Source organism: Apteryx mantelli, chromosome 26, assembly GCF_036417845.1.
Source record: "Apteryx mantelli isolate bAptMan1 chromosome 26, bAptMan1.hap1, whole genome shotgun sequence".
Taxonomy (NCBI): domain Eukaryota; kingdom Metazoa; phylum Chordata; class Aves; order Apterygiformes; family Apterygidae; genus Apteryx; species Apteryx mantelli.
Genome location: NC_090003.1, coordinates 7,378,798 through 7,395,584, shown reverse-complemented (window position 1 = coordinate 7,395,584; position 16,787 = coordinate 7,378,798). Strand labels below are relative to the sequence as shown.

The window sequence follows — 16,787 nt, the reverse complement described above, 5'->3', positions numbered from 1 at the left end:
CACACTTTTGATTATAGCTTAAATACACCAGAATATCAGCAAGTACTACAATACTATTTCAATCTTTTGGGCAAGGGATCAGTGGGGCTTCAGAGAGTTGTGAGTGAGGATCAGGCTGCTCATTCTCAAGACAGTCCGATGTCACTGGAGGTCCAGGACCTGTCCCTGGAGACTCTTCCCTCTACCCCTGCAGCACAAAATAGTACAAGGATCACTGAGCCGCTTCTGCATTTCCTGTTTGCTGGGATCCCCTTTCTTAGCCTGGCCCTTCCTCCAGCCACATGCGGGTGACAGGTCTGCTCTGGCACTTGGAGGGACAAGGAAAGAGCACTAATAATTGGGAGAAGAGAATGGGGGAATGTGGCTTTCCTGCTGTCTTTCCCATTTTCCGTCACTGGGAAGAGGAAGCCTCACAGTCATTCTAGGTCTTGGGAAACGAATGATCAAGGCTTAGAGGAGGCAGAGAAGTGCTATGAGTGGTGCATAGAGTGACTAGCCCAGGCCATGCAGGATGTCACAGAGAAGGACACAAGAATGATATCATGAATATTAATCACACCTAAGAACCTTAATGCTCATCACCTGATATCAGTGTATCATCCATCGCTATATCCTGCTGTCTGCTTCAGACAGTGCAGGCCTAGAGTTAGTAGAGGTTCTTTGTATAGTGACTGATATTAATTTATATTCATGTATATCTGCATCTATATATAAAATATATATGCATGATCTATTTTTAATACAGATGCTATATTCCTCAATCAGTATAGTTTTGCAACATCTGTAGTTCCAGGTCTAACCCTTTTCCCAATATCCTTTTTTTTTCTTCTGCTGTCTTTCTTTTATGTGTGTGCTCAAGTCTTTCCATCTATACTAGGTCCTCTCTGCACTTCAGGCGTGCCTCACATTCAGCTTCCATCAGATTTAGGCTTTTATAAATCATTGACCATGTTCAGTATATGTTTAGCCTGTCAGTCCTTGCCCTGTTACTCTAAGCCCCAAGTTGTCCTTAAATCACAGTTTGTGCATTAATAGTATCAGAACTTTATTAAGCCAAACTGCACTGCAAAAACTTGTCTTGGAGGACCAGATCATTTATGGGTACAGCAGAATACTCTGACAAGGTGATAGAAGGAAGAAAAGTAAGTTCATCTGATTGTGTTTATCCTAAGTAAGAATGAAACAAAAGCCATCACCTAATCAGGTTCTTAGGTAAAAAGAAGACAGGTCTAATACAGAAATTTCAAAGGTGATTTAAGAAAAGGGAAAATTGAGGGTTTCTTGAAATTTTTGCAATGAGTAAGAAAGGAAAGCATGAAGTGAAGTTTTATATTGATTCTAGAAAATCTGCTATCCTTTGTAGGCCTTTATTTCCAGACTGAAATGATGTCATCCTACTAAGATGAGCTAAGTATATTGTGCCATGGAATCCCTCTTCCAGATGACACCAGGTCACTTTTATGCCATGATCCTCTAATCGCTTCTTGTACAGCAGTCCATCATCTCTAAGCACATCGAATTCACAAGTCAAAATGAAAGCCTCAGGAAGCTGAGCAATAACAGTATCTTCAGCTATTAGGGGTGAACAAACTGGGTCAAAAACAGTCTTGGTTAATGCATGGATTTCTTCTGAGAATGGATGTATTTTTTCTGGTTTGTAGCCTCTTGTTTTAAACTCTGCAGGGATGTTGTCAGAACTCAGCCATTTCTGATACTTCAGTTGGAAATCTTCTGGAATATGAACACCTTTAAACATATCATTCATGATTGATACGTCTTTATTGAGATACTTCAAACCAAGACTGAGGGTTCGTTCCTTTAACAAGGCAGGGACTCCCTTGTTCTGCTGGTAAGAAGGCAAATTAAAGTTCATACCCTGGAGATAAGGATATATCAGTATTTGTGCTCTCAGCTTTGGGAGGTCTTTTCTGTTCACCATTGCTTGGGCAACAGCAGCAGCGAGTGTACCTCCACTACTGTCTCCACAGACAATAACACGAGTAGGGTCTACTCCATAATCTTCTGCAGTCCTCATAAAGTGTATTGTGGCAGCAAGACAGTCCTCAAACTGGACTGGATGTGGGTACTCAGGAGCTAAGCGATACCTAAATATGAGTGAAAGTCTTTTAACATAGTCGTATCTAATGAATAGTCCTGTTGTCATCTTTTCATTCACACACTTTCCTGAAGATAGGAAATATTCTGACATTAATATAATTTTGTTACTGAAATTATAATTGCCTATGATGACCTAGTTGCTGCTATTGATATTGTTTAGAGGAGTTTTGGTACATTATTCTATAATTGTAGAATACATTCTTTAATTACTTGTCTTTTAGGTGACTGAAGGTACGCACTGAGTTATTCTGGCATTAGTTGGCAAGGCATGGATGTATGAATCAGTCATCAGCTGTTCTAGTTAGAAATCAAAACAAAAAATTCCCTACAAAATATTAGAGAATAAGAGCTTAGAAAAATTATAATGAAAACATGAAAGACTTTTTTTTATAGGCTGAATTTTTTTATGAACACAATCAGTAAGAGCCAATGACTCTTAAGGAATTTTAGGATCTAGGTAGTAATTAGCACAATTTTAATCAAACTCCAAGACTGAACTCTTCTTTTTCCTGAACTCTTAAAAATTGGTTCTTTTAGAAGTCCATTAGAGCTCATCAGAATAAGTTTTGAAATGTTTATCTCATGTTGATTGCAAGCGAATTGTGGAGTTTGTTTGGTTTTGGTGTTTTTGTCACCTGTGTCCCATCCCAACCTGTTTCCTGCCCTCTGCCCTCCCCCCCCTTCCACCCCCCCCCCAGTTTTTCAGAACTACCACCAAAATGAGTATTTGGTAGCTTGGGCAACTTTGTTTTAACAGAGATGGTTATACTTCAAACACAATGTTTGCTTTCTGCTTGAAGTGGTTGGGTATGGCTTTAGGAAACAAACATTCTCATCTCCTAACAGTTGCTACAAATTATAAAATTATTATAATGGATTTTATTTGGAAATAAGCAAGTGAGGATTAGCTGAGTAATTCTTTCTAAATAATTAGTGCTGGGGAAACACATGTGATCATTAAATGTTAAGTGCTCTGTTCAGTGTTTGCAGTGAACCTGGCTTGCCCAGACTAGGCATTAAAGACTTACAAACCTAGAAGGAGACACAAATGGCTATCATTGTGTGGCTGGACTGAGCCCACTTACCCAACAGAGACAACCACTGAATTGCTGGTTTTAGCGAAAGAGCGGCATGTTCTTTCATAGGCCCCTGTAAAACAAAATATTTCAATGGAATTATAATTTGCTCTGAAAATAATTCAAATTATAATATTCTGAAATTCTTATCTCAGTTCTGTGAATAAAGCTACACTGTAATTCTCCTGTTGTTGGCATGGTGTAAGCTAGATATGGCTCACAGTTTCATTAATGTCTGTGGGAATCTTCTTGTCAGTAAGAAACCCGGAATTTATACCACTGCCTTTTTTGATCAGCTCTGTGAAAAGCTAACAGCACCGTTGCTGCCATGAGTAAAGTAACATCAAAGCTGAGAAGTTATTAAAAAGAACTGTCCAACATCTGGCACAATGATTTTTCTCATGCATGAGATACCACCTAATCTCTCACCCCTTTCCATTTCAAACTTTTCTTCTTGTTTTGCCCCTATAAAGACACACAATAGTGTTCACATGTACATGCAAGCTTACACACACACGAACGCAAACTGGGTTCTTTAAGAAATAAAATTACAATGAGATATTTTCAACACTTGCTTAAGCAGCAGGGAGCGAAAGGGAAAAAAAATGGTATTTTGAATGATCAGAGGATAAAGTCCTAGATTACATATATTTAACATGGTGCCTACTACATGAAAATAAAATTATTCTGCCATTCTGAGGTAAATTTTGTTATTTATAACATTTAACCTGTTAATTTTTCTGGTCATTTAAGAAATACCATGTCAGGTCAGCAACTATATCATATTTGTAATTATAGCTCTTGTTGTTTAAATTTCTTACGAATGCTTCCAAACAGTCCAACTCCTCCATGAAAATAAAGGATTCCTCTTCTTTGGCCAGTGGTTGGTATTTTTGGCTGGTAAATTCTTACTTCAATCTTTTCAAACCTTAAGTCCTTGATGAAAAGGTGATTATCTTTTAATGGTGGTATTCCGTCCATTGCAGTCCTGAGGATCTGGATTTCTGAGATGAGACCTAATTTGTCTAAAAATTTTGCCTGTTAATAAAGGGAAAGAAACCACAAATTAGTGCAAATTTCCATCGTACCTGGAGAACGATTGTGGAAAGCTTACATTTCCTCGGTCAGTTCCAACTTTGTCTCCTGCTGGTTCTGACAACGAAGTGGACAGTTACGATGGTGATACAGATACATCTTCATTGTAATGTCATACCTACCAATGTTCGAAATTCAAAGAGTGGATTTGACAGGAATGGTTGAACTTATCTTCTGTAGCTGCCTGAGAAGAACCTCCTGCCCTGCCTCCACACTTCTCTGAAAGCGAGAGCTGAGAGCCTGGCTGACAGTCTCTTGCAGAGGTAGAATCCCGGTAATTGGCTCCTTAATATTATCTTGCTTCAGCAAGAGCCCAATCTATTGCAAAATCAGCAGAAAACTGGAGAAAATAGGGTAGTAGATGACAGCTAAAGGAGTGTTCTAAACCAGAAGTGGTAAAGTTGGCAGATGTAGAGACTGGATGTAGGTAATCAACTTATTCTGGATATTGTAGCAGTTAGTCTTCAGATCATCGCAGTCATTGCTTATAGGCTGGATTTGGATCATAACTACAGAGCGAGGCCAGAACGTATTCCAGTGACAGTGTCTTGAGCCGGTTGGTCTCTGCCATACTAAAATTACTTTAAAAGTCTGAATGCAGATGTCTCTGGCAAAAATCTTGTGACCATAGTGTTAATACTATCTAGAAAAACATGGGGCTAACTTCCTTGGTAGTAATTTCTAGGTTATATTAGAAATATTAGATCAGATCATGGCATTTGTCAAATGATTTTCTTAAGAGCCTCAAAACAGCAGTGGCAAAATCCTGGCTCTGTTTATATCAGTAGGAAAATGCTCAAACTATTTATAATAGATAAAAGAAAGTGTGAAATTCTTCCAACTCTCAGGAATTTAAGTGGCCCTGTGCCTGAACAAAATAAGGGGAGAGTAGTTAAAGCATTTTGAACATTGCCTTGCCTGAAGAAATATGACTAATCCATTGGTTGCCCAAAGTGAACCTGTTTTTTGGCTTGCAGAAAAAAATTGTCCTTAATATTAATTACAGCTGGCCTCCTGAACAAGTATTATTTTGAACCTTACTGTGATCTTCTCACAACTCTGCAATTAATATTTAAACATTTGGGCCAAAAAACTCTCATGTCAGTCTAAGCTGGTCTACTTTGTTACATGTGGACAGCTTTAAGCTATTTCAGATCTAATCTGTTCTAGTCTATTCCTGCTCCAGATGAAAAATACCTAGGCAGTGTCATTATATTTCCACTCTATTTGGATTAAATTTTGTACTTTTTTTTCTTCAGTATTTGACTTCTCTAGTGGTAGATTATGTGGTTCAACCTTGATCAGCTTCTAGTGATCATGAGTAATTTGTTGTGTTGCCATTAATTCTTTCTGAAATAGGTATGCATGAATATATATGCAAAGATATATACTGCATATATCTTAAAATACCCCAGTAAGAGTCTTGTGGCTTTCTCTTCATGTTTCACAATCCTGATATAGCTAAATAATGCGGTTCTAGTAAATTTGTTGTAGGTACCCCATTTTATACCATTTGCAGGGCTGACCCCAAGCGCGAGCGGGATCATCTTGTGGCCAAGGTTTAGACTCAGACTGGTTCCTTCTGCAGAAATCCTGTATGATGTCTGTAGGAAAATAATTTTGTTTCTTTAATCCTCCACTTTCCTCTGGTGTTTTCTTTCCTCGTGCTAATACTTTTGTAACAGTAAAGGTTACTCCTGTAATTAGCTGTACTTGATAATATATTGTTTATATACTATATAGAGACCATCTTTGTCTCATAAATACTGAAAAAATAGGAGTCCTTATCAACAGCTGTGCTTACTGTTGGCAGTACAACTGATGTCTCATTTTTGTTAAACTTGCAATAGTTTTACTAGCCAACTTTCACAGAGACTAGCATTTGCTTATATTGTTCTTGTTCACAGCTAGCAGTGAAGTGACTGTATGCTATGGACTACCTGCAACAAAGGACAGTTACGGCAGACATCAGTAGTTAGTGTTATCACACGCAATCTTCCTAGTAAACTCTGTTAATCTTGTGTTGCTGTTTTAAATTATGCAGTTCCTGTAAGTAGAACTTTTACAAAAATCAAGAAAGTCTGTACTTTTGCTTTGTTTTCTGATTTGAGTCCATTTTTTAAGCGGATATGCTCCCTCAGAATGAGGTAGTTTGGGGCCTAAAATTCCTGGAAAAAAAGTGGTCACTTGCCTCTCTGCTGCAAGACTGGAATATGTGTAGATAAAGTTACACTTAGAACATATCTAGACGTTGCATCACTGATTTCTTTGTTACTAGCAATCCAGCTTTGAGGGTCTTCATAAAGCTTTCTCCCTCATAGGTGATTAACCAAGTTAATCAAACACGACCTACATTTTGACATTTGCAAATAAATACAACTGCTTAATCATATAATTTGTAAATCAGTAATTGGTCAGTTTGGTTATATGATTAAGGATCATTTAACACTATAGCTGACACAACAGCATAAGGTTGCCAAGAAAATTGATACTACTAAAGAATTACTGGTGGTGTAAGAAGGTTAAAGAACAGGACTGGAAAACTGTGACTCCAGCTGAAGAGTTGCCTAGCTCAGCCTCTGCGATCAATATAGATGCAACAGTTTCTATTCAACTGTTGTCATCCTAAGTAAAGTACTGAAAAACTGATCCCACTGGGAACAACTGACTGATGTTGATGATTTCCAGCCGCCAGGAGAAAAGTCTTGTGAGAAGCAGAGAGGAACCTGAGTTAGATTAGAGGTGGGAATCCAGGTGCATGTTCAGGCATGGTCAGGGCCTGCAGCAACATAGATGTCATAGTATCTGTGGGAGGGATGTGATAGAGCTGTGCTAACCACGGTGTTAGGGTCCTCTGTCCTCTTTCTGCAGGTAAAGGTGCAGAGGCCTACCATGTACACCCCAGAACTCATCTGTGTTGCACTTTGTGCCCGCCCTTCTATCTAAATCATCCCTGGAAAACACTGGCTACAGGAAGTTTGCAGAGTTCTTAACACAGTAGGTAATATAATTTCCTCAGCCCATCAGTGTTCACAGCTCTATTTCACAGACAGGTTCAGTCGCAATTCCCCTGGCTATTGTTCAGCTTTACTGATCTGTTGATGGGGTTTTTCTTCTTATAAAGCAAGTATTAGACGAAAAAATAAAGGATAGGCAGATTTTTCAATGAAGAAATTTTCATAACATTAAGACATGGCTGTTTTTATGTAGATATGTCCTCATAGGTGGATGCAGACCGTTCTTGATAGAATTTATTAGGTTGGGCACAGATTCTAAGCTACTTGAAATTGGTTTGTCTCCAGTGACTTAAGATGCATCTTTTGTCTCATCTGAACACTGGATTTATGTAATTTTCCCTGCAATTTTGACGTTATGGGTTGTCATCCCTTGAAAGGATCCAGCTACTTTGACATAAGTAATTGGCCTGACAGCAATGTCCAGAAATGCTAAATGACTCAGACTTTACTTGCGTTTATACTTTTTTATAACTATACATTACTACTCTTATTTTCCTGTTCCTTTGAGCTGATGTGGTACAGTGCTTTTCCTTGGCCTCTCACTAGCCAGCAGAAAGGATACAAAATGATAAGATCAGAAGTTGAGAACTACATTAGTCACTGGTGAGTTTCTAAATTCTGCAGTTCAGCCTTCTGTGTATGAATTACACAGAAATAAACTTTGTCTGATGGGCGTAGTGAAGCTATTAAAGGAGATTCATACAGCGTTTTGAAAATGTGAAAGTGCACACGTACTATAGTAGATAGTAAGAAAACTTAATTTAACTTCTATCACTATCCTAATTTATTGCATTACTTTACTGTCGTAGCAGTGCTCAGATCTGGGTGAAGCACTTTTCAAGAGACAGGATGAGTCATGTCCTTGGGAGCTTACTGGCTGACTGCGAACAAAACTTAATAAGCAACACCAAAGAACACCAAATTGCAGTGAAACATAATACACAGCCCAAAGAAACTAAAGATTTTTTTTCATTTCATTTAAAAGGCTAAAAGAAAAAAGTTTAATTTAGCTGTCACAGAAAAAAATGTTTATAAAATGACAGAGGTGACATTGAATTCAGGAGAGGATGATTGATGAAACAGAAAAGGCAACTGGTAGTCAAGTTTTAGTTTTAAAGAAAAACAAGGATGAAAAACAAAGCATCAGGAATATGACAAGGCACAGCAATAGAGAAAGAAAGTTTTAATAACGTGTACTAACTCAAAAAGGGAAGTCATATAGACGCGTTGAAAAGCAAAAGACCATCAGTGTGGCAGCTGTCTTTTAGAAGTAGAGTGATATAGTTGTAAAAGAGAAATGAGATGACATGCACACATCATTTAGTTGCTCCTTCTCTAAATAAGCACACTATCATGCAGATAGGTTCCACGTATTGCAGTGCAATTGTTTCTTAAGCCTTCCAGCACTGAGGCAACAGGATTAAAAAGCTAAAACTTAAGCCATCAGAAAAAAACAGGGTATTATACTGTCTGCAGAATTTTGTTTTTCAGTACTGTTACCTTTAATGCTCTATAGCAAGCAGTAGAGTCCAGCTACCCAGCTGAGCTGAAGGTACATGTAGTGGAGCTCACACCACCAAATAAATCAAGCTCAATATATGCAGTATATTTAAATAATAATTCTAAAAAAAACCCTCTATCAGCAATTAAGTTAAAAGTCCAGCTTCAAGCAAGGTTTACTTACCAGACCAAAACCAAAATTCAGCAAATAATGGAAAAAGTAAAGCTTTTTGCGCTGACTAAATCCAGGAGGGATTTCTGCCTTGGGGTGTTCATGGTAGATTGCCCCTGCCATAAAGACAGTCAAAGCAAGAAGAAAAATTGCTAAGAGAAGTTCCATCTCACTGTGCTGTTAAGAGTGAAATGGAGGAACTGGCTGTGACCACCTTATACCTCTGACTTTTGAAATATTTCTGAAGATAAAGGCACAGGATTAGCAATTCTCTTCTTATCCTTTCATCTAGCTTTTAAAAATGCCGATAGGAGGATGAAAACATGTGGCAATCAAACCATGCAATTAAATAGACTAACAAATAGTCGTAGGAGAGGCTTGCATAAGCAGTTTTTCATATTTACATCTAATGTGTTTTGATTCTGTGCCTGTCACCATACATCCAGTGCTTGACATAGTATCTGTAATATCAGTGTTAAGAGAGACAAAAACCTGTTATGTCTCCCTCGATTTCTTGAGTACAGTCAAGTCTCTATTATTTCTTAGTTCTTGTGGAACAGGATTTCTTAGTAATCGCCTTCAGAGCTGCTCAGTTTCTTGATTTATTTTGCCCCTGCACCTTACTTCTCCAGACTTCTGGTGAAATCAAGTTTTTCATCTCACAGAAACATCTCTTAACCTTTTATTCAGCCATATGAAATGGTGTTGGATAATGCGCTACCTCCCTCTGTTATTAGCAATGGTACCAATAAGAAGGCATTTAATAGGATATTTTGGGTATCTCACATTAACTTTGTGGATCCTAAATGTGTATATATGTGTGTGTGTGTATATATATTTATTTATATAAATATCAGCCTGAACATATTAAAAATACATATGTATGTATACATACACACCTCAGTTGAAAATATATGTATTTTCCCTGTGTGAAAATAGGGAAATTTTTCAGATTTCCTGATCTTCTAGTTTTAGAACGGAGTCTTTTCAAGGCAAGGATGGTATTTTCAGTTGTTTTTTGTATAGCACCACTATGATTTGTTACTGAGAGCCTTCAAACATTACTGCACTATTGCTAAAATAATAATAATGGAACAGCTGACAACAAGCCCAGAGGAGAAGAATTCACAGGTATCTCAGTTGCTAAAATTTAACTAAGTCAATTTCTAACAGCATCATTTCTGAAGGGTATAGCTGTGGCTATATAATACTACATAAGAGTATTATCAGATGTGGATTTGTTCCACTGAAGTCAACAGAGTTAGGCTGGTTTTTATTAGCTTTGGATTGGAGTCTTATGTTAGAGATCGATCTCAATAGTATACAACAGTTATGTATTAAGAGATATATTATATGTAATGCTTATTATATGTAGCGCATAGAAAATGAATTTCTGATAAGGGTTAAAGACGAAGCCTAGTAAAATGAAAGTCGTGTCCAGGCCATTACAACCATTGTTGAGAACGCTCAGCTTTCAAGTCAGGTTTGATCCTAATTGTATTTCTCCTCACAGAGGGCTAGTGTAATATTTATCCAGTACCCAGGTTTGACCAAAGCACTCAAGGGGTTTTAAGTGGTGACTAGTCTCGGTGCTTTTTGCAGGGGTGAATTTCACAGAGTAATTTAGTGTTAGAGTCTGTAAAGCTGGAAGCAAACGCAAGCAGCCCGTTCCCAATGGCTCCCTTCTTTGTGATTATCTTGGCTTCTAACCTCCAGCTCACACCAGAATTGCCCTTGGGGATGCAACTTGATTGACTTACTGATCTTGCATGCTGTTATGCAGTTACATCTTTGCAACTGCTTGGTTCTGCCAGATTCAATCTGAAGTGTCTTTGCATCTTGCTTGTTGCTCCTTCACGATTTCTCTCCAGCAGGTGAAAACATGAAAATGTTTGCTTCCCTTTCTTGGTTGAGTCTCAGGATACTGCAGCATCTGTCTTCTCACGAATGCATTACTTACAGGTGTCGTTCCAAGAACAAATATGATTCCAGATGATAAAAACAAAACCTGGACTTGATATTTTCACATCTAGTAACAACGACTAGACATTAGCAGTCCACCTAATGGTGAGCTTTACCATCTCTGCCTTACCTCTGGAACTAACGTACTCACATTCTTCAGTAAACAAATCATTAGTGCCAAGATTTGACATGAAAAAAAAATCCCTAAACCAAAGCTTTTCCGGCTCATAAGATGTTACCTTTGGGAACAGTGATTTTTTTTTTTTTCCTTTTTACTTGTCTACCCAGACTGTCTGTAGGCAGCAGATTCTCACTATTCTCACTCTTAAAAGTATCAGTGTGGGTAAAATGATTGTATAAAATTGTTTCATCAAAAAAAAGAGTACAAGGGATGTGCTGAACTAGGGATATATCTTAAAATAAAACTTAAGCTCGGAGAATGTGAAAGCTCTAGGATGCACAACTCATGACCTGCATTGGAAAGAAGACCTCAGACTTGACTCCTGACTCTAAAAAACCATTGTTTAATTATATAGAATAAACAAGAAGGAACTTCATTTTAGAGCCTGGTAGTATGCTGTCCAGAAGAAGCTGATCTGATGTTCTGCTCCCTCTGCCCAAACTGTTCATTCATTTTATCTAACAACCTTTCAGGAACTATTCTTTCCCAGCAGCCCCTTTCCCTTGTCAGAAGGTTGTTCCCATGCTGAGTGAAAAATCAGGTTCCTTTTTGTTTATTCTTTCTTGTGAGGCTTGACACGATGTCCCAGCTCGATAAGGAATATTGGTGAAAGGCATGTTGCCTGCTGCCTGTGATTGGGACACTCGGGAAATGGAAGGAGTACGTTCAAACCCATCAAGACTGAGGTACATACAGAATTCAGCTTTCTCACAGCTCGGACAAGAACATTAGGAAATACTGTTACACAAAACATAGTTGCAGCTGCCTTCTTTAGCATTTAACAGTGAAAGTAGTTAATCAGCTTTGTGCTAAACTTCATGCTGTCCCAATGGGTTAGGTGTGGTCCAAGTGTGCCTATCAGATTCGGCCCCTCTGGTAATTTAAGCAGTGTTCTGACGCTTGTGACGGATTCCTTTGTTCTAAGGTTCTTGCTACCTTACTGCTTATTTGCCTTCCAAATCTTTTTGGTGCCAGTTCTTCTGGTAGCCAGTCTACCAAGAGCTGCTAAGACCTGGGCTCTTCTGGGCACGTTAGCTAGGTCCAGATGTTACAGCACCCCACCAGCACCCTGTCGTCACTCGCAGAGCTTCCACTCAGACTTTCTCTGTACAGGGATGTGGACATCAGCAGTAAAAGAAACAAGCTAGTTGGTTTCTGAGGAAGTGGATTGGTTTTATTGGGGCATTGCAGGTACTAGGAGTAGCTCTTAGGTTTTGCAAGCGTAGACTCAGCAGTTTACAAGCCTGTTTGAGTCACGGCCTGGGGACGCAGGCCCTAAACAGCCTTTCACAGGCATGCTCTCTCTCTCTCTCGCACTTCTAACTTTTTTTTATTTACTCTCTTACCCTCCTAGAAGAGACCAGAGGAGTTGGTCCCTGCGGCCAAAACCCTGGTGTCTCCTGTCCCAGGAACTCCCTTTCTTATTTATTTCCAGTGACGAGCTAAATGTCGGTGCAGAAGTCTTTTTTGTCAGCCCTGGTGTGGCATCTGTAAGCTTTTACGCTGTTGGTGGAGATGGCACATGATAAAGGAGAGAGAGACGGAGGCGGCTGCAACAGACATGAAACGTTCCCCAATGGAGCCTTCAGTCGGTCACAATAACTCTGCCTGCCTCTGAATCACGGCGCTGTTTAGGGGGCAGCTAGGTTCTTCTCTGCCTAGACTCAGACACACTACGTAAGAATAGATGCCTGGACTCGGGTGACGGAAGGTTCGGTGTTCCTGAGGCAGGGTGCTGCTTGACCCGAGTAGCTTCTTCTGAGTTATGTGGAGTGTGAGAGCCATCTGGTGCCTGAAATCTGATTGAACTAGCCTACTGAAGGCAAATATGCAGCAACTTTTCTGTGTACGCTTGCATTTATGTGTATCTCTTTGTATGCATAATTGCTTGTGCATGCATGGTTTTGCTTGTGCAGACATTTGTGTGCCTAATTCTGTAGGCAGATTACAAGTTTGTGTGCGGTTGTGTTCAAGTACTTGACTTTAACTCATTGAATGTGCAGGTAGTGAGAGGGATGTGCTGTCAGGAAGTGTCTGGGTAAAGAAGCTAAAAAAAGTTCTATATCTTTCCCTAGAAAATAGGAAAAATAATATTTAAACGAGTGATAATTTTGAAAGTTTAATTCCACACTTGGGAAAATATAAAATGCCTTTATATGAGCAAACATTCTATCGTAGGAACAGAAGACACATGGCAGATCTGTAATTAATCAAAAATATATTAGGAGACTGGAAATTCCATGGAGATGATTTAACTTTGCTACTTTCTAATTTTAGGAAATATTAGAGTCACTACTATAAAATTAAAAAGGAATACATTTTTTCAGTACTTACTGTTCTCTGCTTACCTATCTACACTACCTTATTTATAACCGTCAATCTAAATATACATTAAAATGCATATGAACAAGACATATCGATAATAAGACTGCAGAAGTATTATAAAGATAAATTGATTAATACTTGTTATTGATTTAAGGAATACAGATAAAGGGCCATGGTATAATCTCAGGAAGAAATTAATTCAACGATCACTGTAGAGTTTGGCCCATAAATGAAGAATAGATCCAGACCTTGAATGTTGAAGAGAAAAGAGGTATTGGATTGCTAAACTGGCAGGGAGTTACATTGAATGAGATACGTGTAAAATAGTTTGTGATCACGTGTGATCATTTCATAACATATAATAAACAGTGGAATTTTATGGAACATCCTTAATTCTGGCACTTCCAACCATCTCAGGACCTAAATGCAAAATCTTACTATTTATTTGGTTGGTTTATGCAGCTATATATTTATATTAGGTAGGGTTTTATAATTTTTGTAATGTTAGGTAATTTAGTTTGCATTTGTTAACTAACAAAACAGTCTGTTTTCTAAAAATCGTGGGTGCTTCACAAAGAAATGCATAACTTAGCACAATCCATCATAAGAAATCATTTTAAATACTGAACTTCCCAGTAACGTTAGTTTTTCACTGCTGCAAGCATACGTCTCAACATAGATTTCATCTGGTTGAGCAAAGAATTATACCCACCTCCATCACTGAATACCTGAGATGAAAAAGGAGAAGTTCTGCAAAACATTTAGGAGGACAGCAGAAACTACTGTGATGACCAAGCAGTGAAATGGACTTCGAAACGGAGGGGCCTACACAAGGAATACCTTTCAGTCTTCTGTCTCTTAACATCCCTGTTGATCACCAGTACGGCACGGGGGAAGAGACTGCTTTGCGGGGAGCCCATCATTTAGGGCCAAGAAAGGTGAAGCATCTCCCAGATGTTTTTGCTCAGTACAGTCGGTGCCTGGCAAGTGGGGAAGAGACAGAGAAGTAATCTTAGAGTGCTCTGTATCAGGGTATCTGAGAGGTTGCCGGCGCCAACAAGATGTTTGCACGATATTTGCCAATGGCAAAAGGCTATTGCAAAAGTTAATTATTAGTTGCGCTGTAGTTTCAAAATGGTGAAAGGATGTAGAGGATTAAGAATGTTACAGTGTAATGCAATAGGCTGCAGTTGTTGTTAGTCAATACCATAATTCCATAATTTTGTTGATACTGTTTTCTTAGGTAGGGTACAAAACTAGGACAGGAGCTTCCCAAGTGAATCACGAGATATGAAGCCTGCTCCGCCAAGCCTGTGAGCTCTTTTCAAACATCTTAGGAAACTTAGTAAGGCTGAATTAGGGGCACAGGTCAAGAGTATTTGATTCAAGAATGGTGTGGAAAATGAAGGAACGATATTTCTTTTGCTGCTGCCTTTTTGTTTCATTTCCTACATATGCTTGGTAAAGCGTATAGCATCACGTAGCTCCATCAAAGAGTCTTGAAAATGAAGTGAAGTGGGCAGTGGATAATGTCTTTGGGGAATTGCACAGGAAGGGATCAGCATGTGCAGGATTTTCGTGCATAAAAATGTTATCTGGCTGCTAGAGAAAGAGAAATGCTGGCTGGAACAGCATGCTAAGCAAGTAGAGGAGAAAGGAAGACAGTACAAAAATGGCATGTGAAAAAAGATAAAAATTTTACTAGTTTGGTGGTGATGATAAGAAGAATCTCAAGCTTTTTGATGAAAAACAAAGCATAAGTGGTATTTAATGGGGAAGTTACATGAACAAATTAGCATGGAGGATGGGAGGTTTGTTTCTATCTGGTAAGTAATACCAGATAACCTGAGGATTGTTAATTCTTAGAGGAGATGATTACAGCCTCTAATCAGATGATTCAGCTATCTTTTTTGAGGTCTGAAAAGGCCTGATTTGAGAAACATACACTAAAAGAAGGTTTGTGTGGAGAATCTAAGTTATGTTATTTTATGAAGGTTTACATTTATTTTCTTATTTTTGTGGAAAGCCCTGTCACTGGCAGTACGGTATGTCAAGGCCTTTAAATTTTTGTGTCATTTCAGTTTGGTTACAAATTCCCTTGCTTCAGACAGGAGGAGGGGCTTCCATTCAGGAAACTAGGAAAAAAAAAAATTGGATATCAACACAAGAAAAAGCCTGGCGCAGAAGAGGCAAAGAAGAGCCATACATGTAATAAATTGATCCAGAATAAAGATATGCCTAATCACTGTCATGGGCTTGACTGAAGTTCATGAAGGCATACCACAACTAACTTTGAGCCAGCTTGCTCACGTACAAATAATAGTACAGCTGTAGCAGAACAGACGTGAATTAACTGCTCAAATGCGAAGCAGCTTTTTGCATAGATTTTTCTAGCAGATACTGACTCACTCACTGGTGCTCTAGTTTCTGCTACAAACATGTAAGTTCATTTGCCAACCCTCACCTTGACGACTGAAACCAAAATGAATTCCCAATTTCCCATCAGGTTATATTACCAAAGCAAATCCTGTAATCCTTAAGCAGTGGAACATCTTAAGCTTTATCATGTTATTTACTCTTGGAAGTATTATTATTATTTTATTTATTTATTTATTTATTTTACTCAAAGAGTAAATGACTAATAGCTGCAATAGGAAAAATGAAACAACAGTCAACAGAGCACGAAGAAACATCATTTCATTTTGCTGAGAGGGATGGGAAAACAAGAATTCACAAGTAGTTGCTTGTTGCTCCAGTGATTTGTAACTGCTAACTTGTCACCACATTTAATTAATATGGTGACAATGCTGAGAATTTAACCCACTGTTTTCTTCCTACTCACAGTTGGGCTGGCAGAGAGTGAAGATATATACTAACCTCTTCCCACACTTGCACATGCATAGATATCACAAAGGCCAGATGATTGCGTGACATGACAAAATATTTAACAACTCTTAGGTATTGCATGGCCAGCTATTTTGACATCCCATGGCACTTACCCTGGCATCAGTGTTTAACAAATGTGGATCTGTCCTAATGAGCAAGTTAACAACTGACCTGATGGGTTTTTTCCTTCATGTTTTGGACGTTAGCAAAAATTATTTTAGCAGCTTCAGTGTTATTTCTGTATTTTCTCCTGAAATTCTGAGCAAAGGAAACAAGCCGAATATTTAACTGGTTACAAAAAGTTAAAAAGCACTATGTCTCTCTCCTCCCAGAATACAGCCCAGTGCTTTTCAGGAAAGAACTGTATAGGTAGTTTAGAGAACATTCAGTTAGGTTTGCTCCATTTGTTTATGTTCTCCCTCACTCCTCCTGCATTGCCAGTCTCAGATGCTCAT

The 16,787-nt window shown here is 38.6% G+C and overlaps 1 protein-coding gene across 1 annotated transcript; it reads right to left on the bottom strand.

Annotated features, from left to right (window-relative positions):
• Positions 1-1,327: 1,327 nt before the first annotated feature.
• LOC106482475 (arylacetamide deacetylase-like 4) lies at positions 1,328-9,146 on the bottom strand. Its single transcript, XM_013940061.2, has 4 exons — positions 8,991-9,146; positions 4,016-4,232; positions 3,204-3,267; positions 1,328-2,105 (listed from the first exon to the last, which is right to left on the bottom strand). The coding sequence occupies exons 1-4, from the start codon at positions 9,144-9,146 to the stop codon at positions 1,328-1,330; spliced, it is 1,215 nt and encodes a 404-aa protein (XP_013795515.2).
• Between the last annotated feature and the right edge of the window lie 7,641 nt (positions 9,147-16,787).

Excerpts from the sequence above, each read along its gene's own strand:
- LOC106482475 (XM_013940061.2), bottom strand. The coding sequence starts at position 9,146 with ATGGAACTTCTCTTAGCAATTTTTCTTCTTGCTTTGACTGTCTTTATG. Across the intron at positions 4,233-8,990 it reads TGAATTTTGGTTTTGGTCTG|GCAAAATTTTTAGACAAATT; the intron begins GTAAGTAAACCT and ends CTTTATTAACAG. Across the intron at positions 2,106-3,203 it reads TCAGTGGTTGTCTCTGTTGG|GTATCGCTTAGCTCCTGAGT; the intron begins GTAAGTGGGCTC and ends ACTCATATTTAG.